Below are 23,194 nucleotides of genomic sequence, written 5' to 3'. Positions count from 1 at the left end.
ACAAACTAAACATATTCACCAATCAAGACAAGATATATACCACAATGACAGGCAGCAAAATTATAATACAGTATCTCAACTCTTTTTACATGTTGCAATGAATGCAATTTCTATTATTTCTTTCCACTTCCAAACAAAAATGTGGTTGGATTATTCAGCGAGACCAAGTGCAGGCTTGGCGATCGCTTCGCACAACACCTCCACTCAGTTCGCAATAACCAACCTGCTCTCCCGGTGGCTCAGCACTTCAACTCCCCCTCCCAATCCGACCTTTCTGTCCTGTGCCTCCTCCATGGCCAGAGTGAGGCCCACTGCATATTGGAGGAACAGCACCTCATATTTCGCTTGGGCAGTTTACACCCCAGCGGTATGAACATTGGCTTCTCTAATTTCAGATTGTCCTTACTTTCTTCCTCCTTCCCCTCCCATTCCCAGCTCTCCCACAGCCTACTGTCTCCGCCTCTTCCTTTCTTTTTCCCGCCCCCACCCCTCCCGACATCAGTCTGAAGGGTCTCGACCCGAAACGTCGCCTATTCCTTTGCTCCATATATGCTGCCTCACCCACTGATTTTCTCCAGCTTTTTTGCCTACCACCCATTCACACAAGTTCTGTTATCCCATTTTCCTCACCCCTTCCCTACACATTAGAGGCAATTTTACAGAGACAAGTTAACCTACAAAGCCAATGCGTCTTTGGGATGTGGGAGGAAACCCACACGCTTGCAGGGAGAATGTGCAAATTCAACACAGACAGTGCCTGAGGACAAGATCGAACACAGATGTGCCACTATATTTTGTGTTCCAACACACAAAAAAAAATAAGTTGATAACTTTGGTTACTAAAAAAAATAAACTATCCATTTTCAGTCTTAAATCTCTAAGTCACGCTATGTCCCCCTTTACAGCTACTGTATGTTTTAATTCAGTCCAAGACTATGGGGCAGTACATTGGACATAAAGTTGTTGCCTAAAGGGCCTGTCCCACGAACATGCGACTGCATGCGGCAAACGCGACCAAACTGGAAGCGGGGGTCGCGCGGAGGTAGAGTGATCCCCGTACAGGGCCGGTCCCACCAGCATGCACTGCATGCGGCGAGCGCAACCAAGCCAGAAGCGGGGGCCGCGCGGAAGTCGAGTGAATGACGTGAAGTCCGCGGAAAGTTGTTGCGTAATGTACGGCGCCAAGACGGTGCGTTGGGCGTCAAGACGTTGCGTATGGCGTCGAGGCGGCTGCGAGCCAGCAGGCCGTTGCCGCGCGGAATTTTTGAACACTGTCAGTTTTCCGGAGCCCCGCGCGATGTCAGGACCAGCTCCGCACAACTCCATACGGCTCCGGCGATCGAAGTGGGACCGGCCCCGCGAAGCCGTATGGCTCAAGCGACCACGTTAGGTTGCGCTTGTCGCATGCTCGTGGGACAGGCCCTTAAAAGTGCCAGAGACCCGAATTGATCCTGAATATGGGTGCTGTCTGTATGGAGTTTGCTCCTTTTCCCTTTTTATCGCATGGGTTTTCTCGGGGTGCTCTTGTTTCCTTCCACATTCCAAAGGTGTGCAGGAACCTTTTTCAGACCCAACCCAATCCTCTGTCTGACCTGTTGAGTTACACCAGCTTTTTGTATCTATCTTCGGTTTAAACCAGCATCTGCAGTTCCTTCTTACACACACAATATTACACGATAGAACTTAATTAATCCCAGGGGGGAAAGTGCGTGTGTGTAGAACACACATTCACGCACACATATATTTATATAGTTATATATTCATATATAAATATACACTGTTGTTTTCTCATTTCTAACATTGTTTACAGAGTACTACGTTTACATATTCTGTTGTGCTGCTGCAAGTAAGGATTTCATTGTTCTAACTGGGGCTTGAGAGAAAAAAACACTCTTGACTCTTAACTTACGTCGCTTATGTGTGGGATAGAACTAATGTACGGGTGATCGGAGGTCGGCGTGGACTCGGTGGGCTGAAGGGCCTGTTTCCGCGCTGTATCTTTAAATTAAACTAATAACACTAAAACCAGAGGAAATCTAAAGAAGGATCTCTACCCGAAACGTCACACAATTTCTTCTATCCAGAGATGCTGGCTGCTCCATGCAGTTCCCCCTCACAATTAAAGCATGGAATAGTCTTTACCCTACCATAGTTACCCAGCCAGACACAATTAAATTTAAGGTATTTCTTTTTTCCCCCAAGAACCCTTTTTTGCTTAAGTCAACCCTCCACCACCTCCAGTTTAAATTCCATTGGGAATATTTTTGGAGGAGTAGGAAACCAAGAAGCAAGAGTTACTCCAGTGAGTCACTCCAGCACCAGGGAGTGATTCTGCGTTGGGTTTCAGCGGTCGCGGTGAGGCGGCGACCGGACAGCAATGGCGGCAGATCTCCCACAATGCAAAGGGAGGGAGAAAATGCCCGGCGCCGACCGGTTGCCGTGGCAGTGCGCATGTGCAGGGCAGCCGAGGATGTGCAGGGGGGGGATGTGCTGGCTGTAGCAGTGCACATGTGAAGGGCGGCCGATGTGCTGGCCGTGGCAGTGCGCATGTGCAGGGCAGCTGAGGATGTGCTGGCCGTGGCAGTGTGCATGTGCAAGGAGGCCGGCCCTGCCGGCGGATGAGGAGCGGCCGGAGAGCGGAGACCCGGCGGCCTGGACACGGATGGCGGGCGGAGACGGAGAGTGACAGAGAGAGAGAGATAGAGGGGGGCCAAACCGGGCAAAAATGGCACTGTTTTTAGGTTGCCCGGCGGGATTTTAGATGGCCATTGGCAACCGGGCAACCGTTAATTTCACGCTCTGCTTGTGTCACGTTGATTCCAGAAGTTCCTTTTACCTACATTCTCACCAAACATTACCCATGTGCAGATAAGGCCAATTAGTGCGTCTGACCTTGGAGTTTGTAATTGAGATCTTGTGGCTGGACATTCTCGTGAGGCTGCTGGCGAGTGGCCAGCGGTGATAGGCTGTATACAAAACCAACATGGGCATGAAGGTACCACAGCTCCCCCCTCAGCCACCGATTCATAAAAGATGGTGACTGCCTGGCTTTGACCTGCCCTGTACCGGTCTGGCGGGTTGGTTTTATGGCCTGATCTTGTTTGGTACTACAGTGTGGGAGGTCTTTGACAGGGAGTGTTGGGGTCTTGTGACTTTGCCGGTTCAGTGGTTGAGGTAGTCGGTTGGTTCTCGACGTATGCTAGCTTTAACCGGTCGATGGATACGGTGTCAGTTTTTCTGTTCCAATAGATCACAAAACTTTTGGGTAGGCGTTGATGACTTGGTGCGGGCCACCTTGCTGAAGAGGTCGGCGGACGTCGTCGTGTTGAACCAAAACGTGTGCAGCGTTGGAGGTCAGCAGGCACGTAGACCATTGCAGGTGTTTGCCGTGTCGGTGTTGGCTTGAGTATCTGCATAGTTCACCGTAATCGATCGACATACCTGCTTGGATCTGTCTGTGGGGTTGGTTCGACAAATTCGCCGGGCAGCTTCAGAGTTGTGCCGTAAACCATTTCCGCCAACCAACATCCTAGGTCTGCTTTCACCGCCATACGAATGTTAAGCAGAAGCAGAGGCAACCGTTCACTCCAGTGTGACGCGTCTCCTCCGGCTGCCAGAGCGGCTTTCAATTGGCGATGGAACTGTTCAATCAGGCAATTCACTTGTGGATGATACGCTGTCGTTCGAACCCTGTTTGTACCCAAGAGGTCGATTAGTGTTTGAAACAGCGCAGACTCGAATTGTGGTCCTCGGCCTGTTGTGATCGTACTTGGGATCCCAAAGACAGAAATCCATTGATCAACAAAAGTGTGGGCTATTGTTTCCGCTGAAATGTTGATGACTGGGATAGAATCTTGCCATCTTGTGAACCAGTCTACACAAGTGAGCAGAGATGTGTAGTTTCTTGACGGTGGGAGTGGGTCAACCAAGTCCAGGTGCACGTGCTTGAAACTGGTGTTCAGTACGGGAAACTCACCGAAAGGTGTCCTGGTGTGCCTGGAGATCTTGGATTGTTGACACGGTAGACAAGTCTTCGTCCATAATCCAACGTCGTCACGCTTGATGAAATGTCAGATGAAACCTTCGTAGATTAGATTTATCGTAGCATATTTGCCCGGATGTGATAGGTTGTACAGCGCGCTGAAAACTTCTCGACGTATCATCCTAGGCACAAACAGCCTTGGTTTGCCAGTGGAAGTGTCACACATGATGGTTTCTCTCGTGTCACCGATAGGTTCATCTTCCAATTTTAGGGCTGTATGTGTCCGGTGGGAATGGATAAGATCGGGATCAGTATGCTGCACGCGAGCTGTGGCATAAAAATCGATGAGTGTCGCCGCATTCAGAGCAGCCACCTCCAGTCTTGACAGGAGTTGGCAATCAAATTTGCTTTTTCTTGAATGTGCCTGACGTCACTGGAGAATTGTAGAACGTAGCAAGTGGCGAATTTTCCGCGGTGAATAGTTCCCCACACTTGTACGAGTAGTGTGTGTGAGCGGTTGGTGATCCGTATAAATAGTGAAGGGACGGCCTTCCGACAGATGGCGGAAATGTTTGACGGCGAGGTACAGCCAAAAGGTTTTGCCCGGGCATACTGTACTTCATCCGAGTGGATATGAAGGCGCCACAGTTGTAGGATCAATTTCAATTTTTTATCAATCAATTTATTCATCACATACACAAAGTGCAGTGAAATGAATTTTGCCAGCAGTGGTACAATTCCTCCTCCATTGTTTCCCCCGTGGTCAGGGCCATAAACCTCCGCAGTCGCCGCTGCGGGCGTCTAGATGTACAAGCCCTCGTCGGGATGGTAAGTCCGCGGCTAGAAGCTCCGCAAACCGCGGCTTCAGGATGTTATCGGCCGCGGGTCGGAGCTCTTCTCCAACGAGGGGTCCCAGGCTCCGGACGCCGCACCCGCGGCTAGAAGCTCCGCAGACCACGGCTTCAGGCTGTAATAGTCCAGCGATTGGAGCACTCCCTTCTGGCGACTCCGGAAAGGGTTCGCCTGCACCATGATGAAAAGTCCATGCTGCGCCCGCTGCTGAAACTCCGGGCCAGACTCCGGGAAAGGCTGCACAAATCCATGGTGTTCGGCCGCGAGGGAGGCGACATGGAAAAAGTCGCCTCTCCGTCGAGGATCTGCTGAAACCCACGACAGAAAGCAAAGAACAAATGACACTTAGCTGAGCCAGACAACTTGTGTCACGTTTAGTCCAGAAGCCCCTTTTACCTACATTCTCACCAATCATGACCCTTGTGCAGATAAGGCCAGTTAGTGCATCTGACCTTGGAGTTAGAAGTTGTTATTGAGCTCATGTGGCTGGACCTTCTCGTGAGGCTGCTGACGAGTCACCAGCGGTGACTGGCTGTATGCAAAACCAACGTGGGTGTGAAGGCGCCACAAACTCACGGAAACAGGTTGGGATAAACGGGTCACGTTCAGATTGCCAACAGTAAATAATGGAGTGCCATGGAGATCAATGCTGGGCCTTCAGCTTGTTATAACACAGTGGATGAAGATGGAGTGATGGGTAAATCAGCTGGTTTGGAGGAGTACAAAGTGACTTCAAAGCTACGTTGGTCAGTTAAGTGAGCCATCAAGAAGTGGGGCGATGGAGTGTACTGTGGGGAAGATGTCAGGTTATTCACTTTGGAAGAAGAAGACAATTACTAATGAGGTGGAGTGAGTGCAATCTATTAGTAGCCACAGGATCCGGAGTACAACACACGAAGGTAGTCAGCAAGTAATTTGAAAGATTACTAGAATTCTGAGCATTATTGTCAGGATACGGAGTAAGTTAAGAGGTTTGATGCAGCTTTGAAAGGAGTTGGTGATTCCACACCTGTAGCACGTGGGTTTGGCTCTGTGTTCGGAGAATGGTATACAGTGCCACTCCAAAACTGAATGGGCATCCTTCTCTCTCCGTTCTTACACCCTCGTCCACATGGGGGTGGTTGTAATGTAGTGCATCTGGTCATTCAGACTCGACCTGCTTGTGAACAGTCGATTCTGGCAGAAGACTGAACTGAGACCACACCACCCCCTCATCTGATCATAGCCACCAAACAAGCCGTTGTAACCAGTACATTAAGAGCCTTCACTCCCTTTGCACTTCAGATCAAAGAGAAACTGGAAATAATGTTACATGCTCTATTTAATGAGGGTCAATTTAAATTTCACTGACAAGATTGCTACTGGAATATTGGTCTTTAAATCAGACTGGAATAAAATTATATTTGTGCACAGACATTGTGGGCCAAAGGGCCTGCTCCCATGCTGTGCTGTACGGATCTGTGATCTAAACATTAATGGCCTTGCAGTGAATGCAAAACAGTAGTCGTGCTCTATGAAATTTAAGAAGTCTGGAGATGATAAATAACCATTTAAAGATTATTGAGGGAAATGGATGACGTGGCAAGAGGAAGAGGGTCTGAGGCCAAAGGCCAGGACGTAAGCAGGGTATCCAAGTTAATCATGTCTGCGAGCAAATGTGGTAAACGCTCCAATGCTCTCTTCTACAAATGGCGATTGATGCTCGCTAATCCTGTTAACTTGCCTTTGATATTTTTGGATAACAAATCTAATTGTTAAGACAGCCAATGTAAAATTGGGTCATGGATTAGCAATGGTCTCTGAATGCAGGAGAAGGCTTGTCGGGCTAAATTACCTGCGGTCCTGTGCTCTTGGATATTAATTCCTGGAGAAGTGGAAATGTAATGTGTAATTATTATGGTAGGTAGTGTAGATTTTCAGAAATAAGCAATAACACTTGCTTTATTTTGTAGGCAATCACTAACGGACTTCTGCGTACTGACGAATATGACGTCCCACCCCCTCGGCAGTCTCCGCCTCCACCAACACTGGCAGCGTTTCCCAACAGCACAAAGTAAGTCATCCCTCATCCGACCTTGCTCCATCAAGCACACTCCAACCAAGAATTGTGATGCCTTTCCATCTCTTGTTAATGACTATTATACATGGAGAGAATAGAAGAACTCAGCATGTGGTGTTTATTATCTTCCTCTGACGCAGTTCCACGGGATCACGGATGACTTGCTTCCACTCCGGTTGTGTGAAGCCTGCAGTGGCTGCTGATGCCACTGTGGGAATCACAAAGGCAGGAGCTGCCTGGTGGCGGCAGCTGGTTTGTAAGCTGGAGTGTACTCCTTTCACCGTTGCCATGGGCCTCTGTGCTCCTGTTGCACGCACTTTCAGCCAGCAATCCCAGGGAATAGGAACAAGGAACTGTCTTGCAACATCCTTGAGTCAAACACAAAGTGCTGGAGTAACTCGGGTCAGGCAGTGTCCCTGGAAGACATGGATAGGCGGTGTTTCTGGTTGGGAACCTTCTTCAGACGGGAATTCCTGGGAATCGATGGGATTGTCACTTTTTGACAGCCTCCTCCTGTGTCGCCTGGTGATTTCTTGGAATGGGATATCCAGTACTGGAGGTAACACTGAAGGTCTGTCCACGAACAAGTAGGGACTCACAGCTTTAGTTTTCACACCGGGGGCCTGTAACACAGCAGTTGGGTCTCGGGCCAGTACACGGGGACCTGGGTTGCTGATCCCAGGGGCATTGGTTGAAATCCCAGCGTGCCAACTGATCTGAATTTTATATTCAAGTCATTTAATAATTTGGACTTTTAGAAAGAAGTGCTAGCAGTTTGCTGTAAAAGACACATTTGAATCCTTACTGTCTTCCATCCATATCTGGTCTGGCCTATCTTTGGTTCCCCTTTAGTGGATAATTTTTAAATGCTGTGTCAGTAATCGGGGAAGGGGGCAATGAGTGCTGGTATTGTAGCAAATTTTCAAACAAAACTTTTTTTGGCATTTCCATCCAAATATTGTGTGCTGGGATATTATTTAATAATAACAAAAAGTAGTGACCAGTTTAATAATTTTTCTAAGCTGAATTAATTCCATTCAAAGGAATTTTCAGCTTGCCGTCCAATCTGTTGCAAAACCATTTGAGCTTGCGTTTAGAATCTCTGAGCATTTGGAGAATGCCCGCCTCCTGTGCGGCAGCTACCTGTGTCCAGGAAGGACTCGTGTCATCAGAAACATCTTCCCGGCCCGCAATTTCAGTGCAGTCAGAATTAAGCTGAGGAGAGAGAGATCAGAAGGAGGCCATGACGTGAGCAGTCTTTCAGTCTCCAGCATGTAACATGGACAAGGCAGGTTGTAGATGCTGCCTGATTTACAAAATTACTCTAAGTGCTGACGAAGGGTCTCAACCCGAAACGTTGCCTATCCATGTTCTCCAGAGATGCTGCAAAGTGCAGAATTGCACCAGCATCTTGAATCTTTTTTTAATAAGGCAGGTTACTTTCTGTGTGGTACTGGAGTGCAACGTTGTGTGAGGCAGCATGGGTCGCTGCTGTGGAAAAGATGGGGAAATTTCCTTAACAGATTGTGAATTGGACTGCATTCACAGTCTATTGTGAATTAAAACACATTAACATTGATAAACCTCAGCACCCTGCTGTGCAGATGTAACTCTTCTGGACCTGGGTTTTCCTGAGGAAAATTAATCGTCTGAAGGATATATTTTGCTGCGGAGAAATAGGCAAGTATTGTTACAGAATAAGTAATATTACCAAAACTGCAATCACATCTAAAGACTGTCGAATGATGCACTTGCTGTTGGTTAATAAGTAATCCTTGGGATAGCACAGCAGCTTGTTAGCTGTACAATGTGGATACACAGGGTGCTTTGTTTGTCAACAAAGAGTTGCCGGAACACGTATTGTTCCTTGCTGTTGGTGTCTTTGGCGGATCATCATCCTCTAAACCAGTGGATCCCACCCTTTTTAGCTCATGGCCCCCTTGGGCTCTTTAATTTTTCTGTGGCCCCCCCCTGAGATTATTAGCGGAAATAAGGTGGCCCCCTTCATTGAACCTGTGGCCCCCTAAATCCCAACATTTTTCTGTGGCCCCCCTGAAATTTGCCATGGACCCAGGTTGTGAATCACTGTTCTAAACCAGCGTTTCTCAACCAGGGTTCCCCGGAACGCTAGGGTTCCGCGAGAGGTCAACAGGGGTTCCGAGACACATAGTGATAAATAGGCTAATCATATGTAAATGCATTTTTGAGTCATTTTAGTGTTTAATTTCATATTCGTAATTTTATTATACACGTATGGTATATTTAGCGACGTCTATTTAGCGACGTCTATACGGCGCCAGTATGAACCAGCCTTTAGTGGTCAGTGGACAGGAGCTGTACGTGCTGGATTTGTGTATCATCAAGTGACTCACTCGAGTACAGATGCATGCACAGTCTCCATCAGTCCTGTCTGTGCTTCCTGGCGTGCAGGTACAGTCCCTCATTCACCCACGTTATTTAGTAATTTTTACCCATCATTGAGGTCTCTCTCTCCCCCTCCCCCTCCCCACAGTGACCTATGTTTGCCGTATGAACTTTATGAAAGAGAAATAGATTAATAAAGATATATAATAATTTTTATGTTGGGGTTCCCTGAGACATGAAAATTATTTCAAGGATTCCACAAGGGTGAAAAGGTTGTGAAACGCTGCTTTAAGCTGTTTAAAGACCTGAACGCCTGATTTAATTAATACATTTTTTTAACTTTAGTAATTGTTTGTGATTTCAAAAGCTTTAAATATTTTTTACTTATTAGAGGTGCCAGTATGGTGTATTGGCAGTACCGAAACAAAAACAGCACTGAATAGATATATATATTGAATCAGAACCATTGTTTGATTTGCCAGGAAATGTGACGTTAATAATCCATTTTGTATTGACCGTGCAAGGAGTGAGGCATGACTGATTAACTTGGTTTTGCACTGCTCTTGAGATCAGACTAACAAACTATAATTCTTGGATAGGATTTGGTCTCCTTTTCTGTAGAGTACATACCTGATCAATTTTCCACATTGATATATCTTGTGATATAGCTTCACAAGAATAAATCATGTAATAGGGCAATTATCAAAGACCATGACTTTGTTTTTCAGTTAGCAAGAAAACAGAGAGCAGGACTAAGTGGGGCACAGAAGAGAGAGACTTGAGTTTGCAGCATTTTTCACAGTACAACGTATGCAGGAAATATCTGCCTTCATTCTGCAGAATCTATGAGAAAAGCAGATATAAATTATTTTAATAATCCAGTCATTTTTTTCCTTTTGTTTCCCCTCTCGCGTCCAGTTTGGCAGATTCATATTGAGGAAGACAGGCGGATAGAAAACTTGCAGGGCTCTGTTGCTGCTAATATATGGCAACAAAATGGATGGAGATAGCTAGAGATGGCTTCTCCTTGGGACACTCCTCCTCCTCCTCCTCCTTCCCCCAACCCCCCCCCAGCCCAAGGTCACAGTCCAGGGGTACACCAAGTGGAGGAGTTGCCTGTTCCTGAGAGCTCTGACACACTGCTGCACTGAGTTAATGTTTAACAATAGATGGAGCTATTCTACAGTTGTGTGTATGCCTCGTGGCCAGATGTGAATCTGACCTGCTTGTGGAACGAAAACCCATCTGCTCCACCGTGGTTGTGCTGTGGATTAGGGGGTGAAACGTATCAATATCATATATCTTATTACATGCCTTTAACAGCAATGGTTCCTTTTAAAATGATACAATTGGGAATGCTTTCATTGTAGTGGCAATGTTACTACCCAGCTCCACTTCAGTGACATCCTGTCCATTGTGGTTTCAGTCACGTGAGTGCAGAGAAAATACATGAAATTTAAGGCTGAATAATGTCTCTGCAGTGAAGTGTTTTATTTATGCTTGTTTTCCTTTTGTAGATATCCCCATTCGTTCACAAGTTTACAGACTGCCTCTGAAAAAGCAAGAGTGTTTAGTGAGGACAGTGAAGATGAATACAAGATTCCTTCCTCGTACCCTTTGTCCATATCTACACAACCCCCTCACTTGCAGACTGTGAAACCTCGCATATCAAGGTATTGTTACTCTGGGGCTCTGTCTTTATCACATCAGAGTGTTTGTGCAATTGCTGATTATCTCTGGCACAAAAATATATTATCATTTCTCACTTCTTTAAGAAAAACCTTTGGGATTATGTCAATAGTTTATTGGGATGTCTGATTGCCTTAGTACTGAGGGGAATACCATAGATTGAAGGGCCAATGAAAATAGACACAAAGTGCTGGAGTAACTCAGCAGGATAGGCCGCATCTCTGGAGAGAAAGAATGGAATGGGTGACGTTTAAGATCCTGTCCCACTTTCCCGAGTTACTCACGAATTCTCCCGAGTTTCCTCCTCGATTCAAACTCGGAGAATTGCAGTAATAGCCAGCCGTAGGTACTCGGGGCTCTTTTTTTACTCGTGGACATTTTTCAACATGTTGAAAAAACGTCCCGACTTACCTGATGCCCCGATTACCTACGGCTGGCATTACGAGCCGCTACGAAATATCTACGGCCTCCTACGGACTCGCTACGGACAGTCTCCGAGTTTGAAGCAAGGGGAAAACTCGGGAGAATTGGTGAGTAACTCGGGAAAGTGGGACAGGCCCTTTAGGGTCGAGACCCTGCTTCTGTCTTGACCTGAAACATCACCCATTCCTTCTCTCCAGAGATGCTGTCTGTCCCACTTAGTTACCCCAGCATTTTGTGTCCTCCTTCGGTGTAAACCAGCATCTGCAGTTACTTCCTACACACGAGGGGTCAGTGAAGCTTTGGCAATATTGTGATTATTGACTTGGCCAATTCACAAAAACGAGTAAAACCAGAAATTACGGGCACAGATTTTTAACATCCTAGTATAAGAAGATTGTTAGTAAATGATGCAGTTTCCATTATGTTCAATGGAAGGCAAGAACTAGGCAGGAGGAAACTATTGTAGAGTTCATCAAAAGAACGGAATCACATTGGTTGCGAGGATTACCCCGTTAACATAATCTGCATCCAAGCTGCCACACAAGCAAAAATCAGTTGGTAGAAACAGTGGTGAATTTGAGAAAAGTATCCCAGCAAAGTTTCTTCAATCTCAGTGCAAGGAGGGAAGAGAGAAAATGGAAATTGAAACAGGATGTTAAAACATGACATTTCCCACGATTCAAACGTTTCAAAGGTCTATTATTGTCACGTACCAATTAAGGTACTGTGATATTCGAATTACCATATAGCCATACGAAGAAAAAAGCAGCAAGACACACAACTACTTAACTTAACATAAACATCCACCACAGTGGATTCCCCACATTCCTCACTGTGATGGAAGGCAAAAAGTCCAACCTCTTTAATCTCCCGCGGTGGGGGCAGTCGAACAATCCGTCTGAGCAATCGAAACTCCTGCGTCGGGGCAGTCGAAGCTCCTGCGGCTTGGAGTTTCCAAAGTCGGTCTCTGACCAGATACCGCAAGCTCCGTGATGTAAAGTCCGCAAACACCCATGTTTGGCAAAAGGGATCGCGGGCTCCACGATCTTAAAGTCCCGTAGGCGCCTCGCGGTGGAGCACTCAAATGTCGGTCTCCAGCAAAGGCTGCCATCTCTTCGATGTTAGGCCGCAGTGCAGACGGAGATACGATACGGAAACAAATTGTATCACCGTCGAGGTAAGAGATTAGAAAAACTTTCCCAACCCCCCCCCCCCCCCCCCCTCCTCTCCAACCCCCCACATAAAACAAGCTAAAGAACACTAAAAACATACATTTAACACATACTATTTAAACACAAAGAAGAAAGGGACAAGGGAGGGCATCAACTGCTGGTGCCACCCGGTGGACTCAAATGGATTTGTAATCCAACTGTTGTTTGTAATAGACCAATATCTACTAATAAATCACTAGTCATTACCTGAACAGACACTTGACAACCATGAGGACATAATCTAAACCAGTAGTTCCAAACATTTTTCAATGAAAGTTATGAAACAAAATGATGGCTGAGCATTTTAACCCATGATCGGGTAGTATTTCTGCATCAGATGTGGGAGAAATTTGACCCATCGGGTCTTTGCTAACTCTTCCAGCAACCCATAAATTTCATTCCCCCTCCTATCAATTTGTAACATTTCTCTCACACGTGCCTTAGCACCCCGCATCCGTTCCTCCAGCCCCCTGCCGGTTTCCCTGCCAGCCGCCCACACGACAACGCTACATTTACAGCAGCTGGTGAACATGCCAGCCAGCATGGCTCTAGTATGTCGCAGCACCTGAGGGAAGGGAAGGAATCCAGGCAGGAACCTGCAAACACCACACAGACTGCTTCAGACATCAGAATCAAAGCCAGGTCACTGGGTCTGTGAGACAACTGCACTACCTGCAGTATATCTAATCTAGTTTAGTGTAATTATCTGTTGTTCTGCATGGGTTGATTACAGAAGCAGTAATTTATGCCTGAGTGAGTATTGGGACCATTGTACCACGTGCAGTGCTGGTAGTACGTTGTTGACCAGACACTGTTTAGTTCGAGCAAGGCATCAGTGAAGAATATTTAAATGTTGCCTCGGTCTGAATAGCAATCCTTGCACAAACACCTAAGCAGTGCACTGACGCTGTTGTTTGCGGAGCGGATTACAACATTAGGGTCAGGTTGGGTGATCAGGAAGTTGACCAGGGTTACATGTGGGGGTTCGGAGAAGAGTTTGTGTGTGTGTGTGTGTGTGCAACATTTTCCAGTTTTATTCTGTTAAATCTTTCTAGGGTGTTTGAAAATGGACAATGTGCCAATGGAACTCACAATAGCACGTCTGAAGCAAAGAAGCCCAAAGCATTGGAAATAGGTGAATACATTTAATTTTACCGTTACTATGTTAGAGTCATACAGTATGGAAACAGGCCTGTCCACTACGATCAACATGTCCCATCTATACTAATCCCACCTGCCTGCCCTTAGCCCATATCCCTCTAAGCCCATCCTATCCATGTACTTGTCCAAACATCGCTTATACGTTATGATAGTATCTGCCTCAACCAACTGTTATAGTACCTGCCTCAATTACCTCCTATGTCAGCTCGTTCCATATATCATCCCCACCTTGTGTGTTAAAAAAAAAAAAAATTACCCCTCGGGTTCCTATTAAATCTTTCCCCCCTCACCTTAAACTTGTGTTCTCTGGTTCTCGATTCCCTACTGTGTGCAAAAGACTGCGTTTACCTGATCTATTTCCCTCATGATCTTGTAAATCTCTATAAGGTCACCCCTCATCCTTTGCGCCCCCAAGCCAGCATCAAGCAGAGGCCCCCAAATCAAGATCCCTTTGAAGCAGGCAGGCATGAGGCCCATGACAAATGGCAACCTCTCCTGCTGCGGTTACCGTTGGCAACGACCCATTGTGATGTAATTGTCGCACTTGGCTCCTTGAGAGCCCATTGTGATTGGTGCACTGTGAGTGGCATTGTGACATCATCACTGGAAGCTGCTGGAGAAAGGCTGTGTGTGAGAACTGGTTTTTGCCTTTTTTTAAAGCTTTAATCATGAATAACGTGAAGTATAGGATGAAATCTTAAGTGAACGTGAGTACGGCGTGGAGGGTACAAACATGTTAGAATATGTAAAAAAAAATAAGCTCTAGCACGTAGTGTTTTGAGGAAGATACAAAACAAGCATACATACAGACATACAAGATCAGACTTTTATAGGTATATAGATGTGCGGGGCGTTTTTTTTCACACATGGTGGTGGGGGCTTGAAACACTGCCAGAAGCGGTGGTTGAGGCAAATACGATAGTGGGATTTAAGGGACTTTTGAATAGGCACATGGATATAGTGGGAATGGAGAGATATTGATTATGTGCAGGCTGATAAAAGTTGGTCTTGGCATCATGTTTGGAACAGACAATGTGGGCCGAAGGGCCTGTTATTGTGCTGTTCTGTTCTATGTTCAGTCTAAATAAGTGGAAACATTTCTCAGTTCCCACATCCGAGCTGATTCTCATTAAACAGGACTTACTCTGATCCTGACCTAAAGGAAAATTGCTTTCTGTCCAGTCTAACGCAGAGACGAATGAACATGTGTACACAGAGAGAGACCGTCCTGTAAAAGCCACACACGGGACTTAATCCACGATGGCCTGTGCACTGAAATGTGACCATTGAAGTTGTATAAATGAGGTGAATGTATTTCTGCCGTTCCCAGACGATATCTTTGAGATGCCAGTGGTCCCAGCTCCCTTACCGCCAGCACGGCTCCCAGCAAGAGACAACCAGAAACTGAGTTGTTCCTCTCTGAACAGAACGCCTTCTGATTACGACCTTCTGGTCCCTCCACCAGGTACTGCATTTAGATTGTGTTTCACTGATCTAGACCTGATTATAATAAAAAACTTTAAAACTTAAAAAATCTTAAATAAGGAACTGCAAAGGCTGGTTTATAATTTAAAAAAAAGACAGTGCTGGAGTAACTCAGTGGGTCAGGCAGCATCCCTGGAGAACATGGATAAGTGTAGTTTGGGTCTTCAGACACCACATTGTAAAGAAGGGTCCAGACCCGAAACATCACCTATCCATGTTCTCCAGAGATGCTGCCTGACCCGCTGAGTTACTCCAGCACTTAATCTATTCTATGTAATAAGAAACGTACTTGTTCAGAGATGCACATATGTAAAATGATTTGTGTTTGAATCTATTATTTGCATAAATAGGTAATATTTAATTTTTTTAATTTGTATCATTCATGAAGATCCTTGTTCTCTTAAGTTAAATATTTCTTCTGTTGTCGGGGGTGATGATTCCTTTGATAGTGTTCGTCCCTCACCACCTCCTGTGCGTGTCCTCTTCCACATGTGGCTCAGGTAGCAGGCACCAACGTCAGTTGTCATCCTTGCTGAATGAATCTTTTATTCACCAAACGTTTACTAAACATAACTGAACCTACTTCCCATTCTGCTGAAGCATTTTCATCACGATTTTACCTTGGATTTTTACATCTTCTCCAGAGATGCTGCCTCACATGTTGAGTTATTTCAGCCCTTTGTGTCTTTTGGTTTAACTTGGCTGAATCTGTTATCTACATTTCATGCTTTCTCCCTCTCTGGAATGGTAGGACCCGTTTCCCTTAGAATGTGCCTGTTTCTCAGAGCTTGGAGTAACAGCACTGCAGGTTGTAATGGCAACCTCTTGGTCAGTTTGCCCAAGATTGAATGCTTTAAATCTCCTTCTCCCACCATGGAGGGAAGGGTTCTGGATTCATGGATTCTCTTGCATTGAACCATCCGTGGTTGAGGCTGCATCACTGAGTGGTCCTTCTGGGAACCATCCAGAGCTTGCTGCTATGTGTGGCAGCATGGAGATGTTGGGAAGTGTTGCTCACAACCAGGAATTTGCTGCAGAACTTCGCAGACGGCTGCTGTAAAAACACATCAGCTTTTTTTTATTAAATGAAGGAATAACTTTTAAACATTGATCCTTAAACCCAAACAGTATCTATCGCAAACTTGGGTTTCAAAAGCTAGAGTGGATTGAATAGTTTTTAAAATGTACTTTCCTCGCTGTTTTTGTTGAGGGACAGCTTCATGACTGGTGGTCAGCTTCTGCCATTTCTCCCTGTGCCTTGGCATTACGGTTAGCACGGATTGATTTCCAGGTTGAGTTCATCCTCGTACCTTCAGTGTTGTCAGTAGTCGTGTGTGGCCATTTCGTGTGAGTCTCATTCCTGATTCTCTGTTAACTGGGTGGTAATGCCAGTGATTGTACGTCCACAAGTGGCCCACCCAACGCCAAGCAGAAAACAAACCTTGTGCCAGCATTCTGGAACATCAAGGGAGACCTCTTTCTTCGTGGAAGATTTTCAACTATTCTTTTGGGAATGAGATCACTATGATCACTGTGCTCATCAATAAAAGTGCAAAGAACATAAATGCTTTTGATTTGTAAGTCAACTGTGTAAAATTGAGCAAAGATTTGAGATCTGCCGTGGCGAGATAAAAACAAAGCTGGGAAGTCTCGGCAGTTCAGGCATCACCTGTGGAGGCAAATTTTTCAAATAAAAAAATCTTTATCAGGCCCCTCAGTTCTGATTTTTGAAACTTTTAACTCACTTTCTCTTTCCACAGATTCTCTTTCTTGCCTGGTATGTCGAGAATTAACTGCATTTTGTGATTTGTTCAGATTTCCAGCATCTTTATTTCATAGTAATAGCATAGGAAATAGGTGCAGGAGTAGGCCATTCAGCCCTTCAAGCCAGCACCGCCATTCAATATAATCAAGGCTGATCAACCAAAATCGGTGCCCTGTTCCGGCTTTTTCCCCATATCCCTTGATTCCCTTATTCCCAAGAGGTAAATCTAACTCTCTCTTGAACATATCCAGTGAATTGGCGTCCACTCCCTTCTGTGGCAGAGAATTCCACAGATTCACAACTCTCTGGGTGAAAAGGATTTTCCTCATCTCAGTCCCAAATGTCCTACCCCTTATTCTTAAACTGTGACCCCTGGTTCTGGACTCCCCAAACATCGGGAACATTTTCCCTGAATTGACCCTGTCCAATCCTCTAAGAATTTGATAAGTTTCTATAAGATACCCTCTCATCCTTCTAAATTCCAGTGAATACCGGCCCAGTTGACCCATTCTTTCATTATACGTCAGTCCTGCCATCCCGGGGAATTAACCTGGTGAGCATACGCTGCACTCCCTCAAATTGGGAGACAAAAATTGCACACAATACTCAAGGTGTGGTGTCACCAGAGCCCTGTACAACTGCAGTAGAACCTCCTTGCTCTCAAATTAAAATCCTCTCTCAGTGATTGGCTTTCTTCACTGCCTGCAGTACCTGCATGCTTATTTTCAGTGACTGATGTACAAACACACCCAGGTCTTGTTGCACCTTCCCTTCTAATCTGACACCATTCAGATAATAATCTGCCATCCTGTTCTTGCCACCAAAGTGGATAACCTCACATTTATCCACATTATTCTGCATCTACCATGCCTCTAGCCACTTGCCCAACCTATCCATATAGCAAGTAAACAGGCCATTCAGCCAAATTTGTCTATTCCGATCAAGATGCACCATCTACACTAGTCCCACCTGCCTATATTTGGTCCATATCCATTTAAACGTTTCCTATCCATGTACCTCTACAAATGTCTATTAAATTTGTATGACTTCTTAACGACAATTCTGTTTAGAGTCCCAGAAATAATTAACTTGAACAGTATCTTTATAACCTACTTAGTACATTTTAGTTATCTTGGAGTATTTAGTTTAATAGGATGCTTGTGCTAATTATAAGAATTTGTGGCTTTGTAGGATCTACTGAATCCCACGTATCTGAAAGCAAAGAACAAATGACACTTAGCTAAGCCAGACACCTTGTGTCACCTTTATTCCAGTAGCTCCTTTTACCAACATTCTCCCCAATCATAACCCTTCTCGTGAGGCTGCTGGCGAGTGGCCAGCGGTGACAGGCTGTGTGCAAAACCAACGTGGGCGTGAGGTACCACAGCTCCCCCTCAGCCACCGAGTGATACAAGGTGGCGACTGCCTGGCTTTGTCCTGCCTCTACTGGTCTGGCGGGTTGATTTTATGGCCTGATGTTGTTTGACACTACAGTGTGGGAGGTCTTTGACAGGAAGTGTTGGTCTTGTGACCTTGCCAATTTAGTGGGTGAGGTAGTCGGTTGGTTCTCGACATGTGCTGGCTTTAACCGGTTGACGGATTTAGCACTGGGTAGTTTCAGATTTCCTGCACCTTTGCTTCGCCGGGCAGGATGCCGTTCGCCGACAGGCGACGCACAAGGAAAGTGAGTTCACGAGTGCCAAACACACATTTGTTCGTGTTAATGCTAATACCATATTCGCCGAGACGCCGGAACAGTAATCCGAGGTGTTTCTTGTGTTCGTCTTCGCTGGAGCTCGTTACCAATACGTCGGTGATGTATGCGTAGACAAAATCGAGGCCAGAGAGTCTGTGGTCCATGAAACGCTGGAACGATTGAAACCTACCTATCAGGTGTCCCTGCATCCGAGTAGGCATGCAGCGGAGAAACGTCTGTTTCCAGACATCGCCGCCAATCTTTTCGTCTCCCGCCAGCCAGCACCATCTCCGCAGCATTTGTGATGGCCTCCTATTGCCGAGATTATCATCTTCCAGCAGCTCCGAAGTGCGGGCTTGCATTGAGTGCTGCTTTCGCTCCAAGATAGCGGATTTAAGCTTGTCGTATGGCGTCATTTCTTCAGGATTAAGGTGCACGTCTTCTACTTCACATGATCTGCTCTAGAAGACAAGCTGCTAGGAACGTGAATCTTGTCCGTTGGCTCCTGTCATTGAGGGCATGAAATAGAGCTTCTAGTATTGAAAACCACACTCTCGCATTGGTTGTAAAAAGACTTGGGACGTCGAGTTTTACTTTGTCGACTGACATCGTGTCACTTTATCGTCATACATTTTGTGAGTAAGTGGAGGGTTGCGTGTAGCAACGGGCTCACCAGTTGTAGGATCTACTGAATCCCACAACAGAGAGCAAAGAACAAACAACGTTTAGCTGAGCCAGACACCTTGTGTCATGTTTATTCCAGAAGCCCCTTTTACCTACGTTCTCCACAATCATAACCAGTGTGCAGATAAGGCCAATCAGTGCGTCTGACCTTGCAGTTGTTATTGAGCTCTTGTGGCTGGGCCTTCTCACGAGGCTGCTGGCTAGTCGCCAGCGCTGTATGCAAAACCAACGTGGGCGTGAAGGCGCCACAGCTTGCTATTATTGACTGAAGCTGATGTAGCAACGTAATTCTCCAGGACACTTCCATTAGTCATGTCCTTTCAGATTAACTGTGTTTTCGGCGATACTGCTTGAAACAATGTACTTGTGCTGAATAAACAAAAATAATTGAAAGACAATAGAGGGAAAAAGGTTAATAGCATGATAATTACATTCAATTTAATTCAAACGATATTCTGATAGGAAATTCTTTGGAACCTTTTGAAGTCACTCTGTGTTTCCTCGTGTGGCGCTGCTGGTGGAGCTGCTGCCTCACAGCACCAGAGGCCAGAGTTCCATCCTGACCTCTGGTGCTGTCTGTGTGGAGTTTGCATGGTCTCCCTGTGACCACGCAGGTTTCCTCCGGGTGCTCTGGTTTCCTCCCACAGTCCAAAGATGTGCACGGTTGTGGTTTAATTAGTCTGTGTAAATTGCCCCCAAGTGTGTAGGGTGTGGTTGCAATGGTGGAATAACACAGAACTAGTGCGGAGGGATTGTATCTTTAAACCAAACTAAACAGCTCTGAGCAATGTTGAGCGCTGCCCTTGGTACTGTCAGAGCGGTCATTGTTGTCTCTGATAATTGCAAGCATCCAATTCACTTGTGGCCTGACAAAGCAATATTGAACAGATGTAGAAATCTATTATGTTGTTTGTTATCTGCAGTTTTTTTCAGGAATGGATTTATGCAAATTGCTGATCATGAGAGCATTATTGGTTTTTAAAAAGTATTTTCTAGTAACAATAATCCTTTTGATCTGTTTGTGAAGATGCATTCTCCGTTTTTGACTGTAATGTTTTATTTTTGCCAGTGAGTGACAGTGCATTTGACAACCCACCTCCATCGCTGCCTCCACCCCCACCTCCTGTGCGGGTCAGCCTCCCAGATGTGCCCAGGTCATCCGGCTCGGGCAGCCAACCCACATCTGGACTCGACTCCTTCCACTTCAGCGCAGGTAATCTGCTTCCTGTGTGGAAAGTCCTATACGTGAGACAGTTCCTGGCATGTCCTTTTTTTGTTCGCAGCACACTTTATATTGCCATTGCGATCATTTGGGGTTAGATGCTTGACATTAGACAGAGTTTTGTGATTCATTTCTCTTCAAATGTTCAATAAAAATCGAACCCTTGTGAGATGTTGCAGTGGGAATAACTGGAAAAGTCATGGTGTTCCCATTTTAAAGATATCTTGTCCTTCATATATTTAAATTTTTCCACTGTAAACATCTTTAACAAATTTTAAGATGGAAGGTAGTTTTATATATATCTGTATCGATCACTCTACATCACACGAGTAGCATGTTCAGTAATCTAAGAAAGTAATGTAGCATAATAAACTTAATCAGACATTTTATATTATAAATGTGGTGTTATTTTTATTATTAGCATGAAGATGTAATATGTTTAGTATATGCAGGTGTTTCTAAGTCGTTCCATATGTTTGGTAAATTATTTCCTTTGCTTGGCTGGCTTTCTTATCGATGTTGCCCACTCCACCTTTGCAGGTAATCCTACAATAATCTACTTGCAGTGTATTCAAGTCTAGACAAAATCCCTAATAATGATCACAGCCTCATCACTGGAAGTAAACTGGAGTGCAGTGTATTAGTTTTGAGCATCAAGATAAATGTTCAGAGCTTTATCTCCTTGGCTGCAGAGCTGTCTGTAAAACTGTGCTTTGGTTGAAATGTTTAGAATGAGCTCCACAATATTGACTTTTTCAACTGTACTACAATTGGAAACTTTGAAGGTTGATGTGCCTGGCAAATTATATAAACTCAATTAATGATAATATAAATATAATAACATTTTTATTGAATAGATAGATTATATATTCGCTTTCACAGACTTGCTAATCTTTTCCATCATTTAGTTGTAACTTGAAAGATGATCGTTGTAGGGTTGTGGAAGGGTGCACTTCATGGAATACCTGGGCTAGGGTTGCCAACTTTCTCACTCCCGAATAAGGGACAAACGGTCAAAATAAGGGAAAAAATTCCCGACGGCAATTCGTTGACCGACTCGGCCGTGCTGAGTGAATGATGAGTTGGCCCAGGTGCCGGACTGCACCCAAAGCCCAGCCGGCGGGGCAGCTGAGGAGTTTTGACCCGGGCGCTGGACTTTGTGCGGGAAGTCCGGTGCCCCATCCAACTCATGAACTGATGATTGGCCATGAGCAGGAGGGGTGGTGGTGTCGGCGGTAAGCGAAGGTCGGCCAGCTGGCCGGGCTGCCGACCGACGGGGCCACGGGCAAGGCGCTGCTGCTGCACTCCATGGGCTGCACTACGTCGGGACGGGTGAGGCAGGGCCAGATGTTGCGCTCCGACCCGACAGTCCCCTCGACCCGAGTAGTAGCAGTCAAATACGGGACAAGGGCGGTCCCATATGGGACACACCAATTTAGCCCAATATATGTCCTGGCTAATACGGGACAGTTGGCAACTGGTCCGAGACATTTCTGGATATGAACTGCCGAGAAGGCCACGACTATCAGAAACTGTGTCTCCTTCCCACCTTCTCTCATTCTTCACGACACTGTCCGCTGCTTGGCCATGGGGTACCCAGAGAGAGAGTGTACACACACCACCTCGACACGCTCCCAAGCTTGTTTATTTCTTTGTAATCAAGTGGGATGTGAATGGTATTCTGTGATCTACTAAAACCTAGCCAAGGTGACATCCCTAGAGCACAACTCTACTTTTGTACATTGAGGTGCTGAGGTTAGGAAAATGATAAAGGACTTGGTTACTTGTGTGAATCTCCTGTCGGTCCATCAGTTTCCTGTTTAAGAAGATGCTGGTTAAAATCGAAGGTCGACACAAAATGCTGGGGTAACTCAGTGGGTGAGGCAGCATCTCTGGAGAGAAGGAATGGGCGACGTTTCATGTCGCGAACCTTCTTCAGACTGAAGAAGGGTCTCCACCCGAAACGTCGCCCATTCCTCCTCTCCAGAGATGCTGCCTGTCCCGCTAAATTTCCTGTTTAACTCTGGCTGGTATTTTTCACTGAAGGTTAGTTGGAACTCTAACCATCGGGAACAGCCGGAGGCTCCTGGCCCACTTGTTTATTGCTCCCTCTTTGCACACAGCGCAACTTGTGACTTGACTGATATATTTTGCTTGAAGCATAATCGTTTGAGGCGCGTGTTAAAGCACTTAGAGGAAGGTTGTAACGCTGTCTTTAATAATTTTCCACCAAGGGGACTCTGTCTTTGACTCTGCGACTGTTCCTGTACCTGCCCCTCCCGCTAGGCGGACACTCGAAGAAAGTCAGAAATCGAACGTAATGTCGCAAGACTACGACCAGCTCCCACCTATGATGGGTAAGAAGGGAAACTGAACCGTATGTTAGCTGCTGCTGGTTAATGAAAGCAAATACTGGAAGCGAATCCTGAATTTTAGATTGAGTACTGACTGTTATCTGTAGCCACCACAGAAACCCGGCATTGGGAAGGTCCTTGTGAGAAAGTATATGGGAAAATAAAGAGGTATATCCTCTTTATGAATGGAGAGATGCGGTGTGTGGAGGACAAGTGAGCCTTTTTATGGTTGAATTAAAGGGTTGAA

The 23,194-nt window shown here is 45.7% G+C and overlaps 1 protein-coding gene across 1 annotated transcript in view; it reads left to right on the top strand.

The window, feature by feature from the left end:
* cblb (Cbl proto-oncogene B) overlaps positions 1–23,194 on the top strand; it is a 134,123-nt gene that overhangs the window by 106,741 nt on the left and 4,188 nt on the right. The window contains exons 11-16 of the mRNA XM_033033366.1: positions 6,787–6,887; positions 10,775–10,930; positions 13,636–13,715; positions 15,072–15,206; positions 20,441–20,584; positions 22,828–22,950. Coding sequence (XP_032889257.1) covers positions 6,787–6,887; positions 10,775–10,930; positions 13,636–13,715; positions 15,072–15,206; positions 20,441–20,584; positions 22,828–22,950 — 739 coding nt within the window. The remainder of the gene's footprint in view (positions 1–6,786; positions 6,888–10,774; positions 10,931–13,635; positions 13,716–15,071; positions 15,207–20,440; positions 20,585–22,827; positions 22,951–23,194) is intronic.

The sequence above is a fragment of the Amblyraja radiata genome, chromosome 14, assembly GCF_010909765.2.
Source record: "Amblyraja radiata isolate CabotCenter1 chromosome 14, sAmbRad1.1.pri, whole genome shotgun sequence".
NCBI classification, from domain to species: Eukaryota; Metazoa; Chordata; class Chondrichthyes; order Rajiformes; family Rajidae; genus Amblyraja; species Amblyraja radiata.
This window is presented reverse-complemented; position numbering and strand designations above follow the sequence as displayed.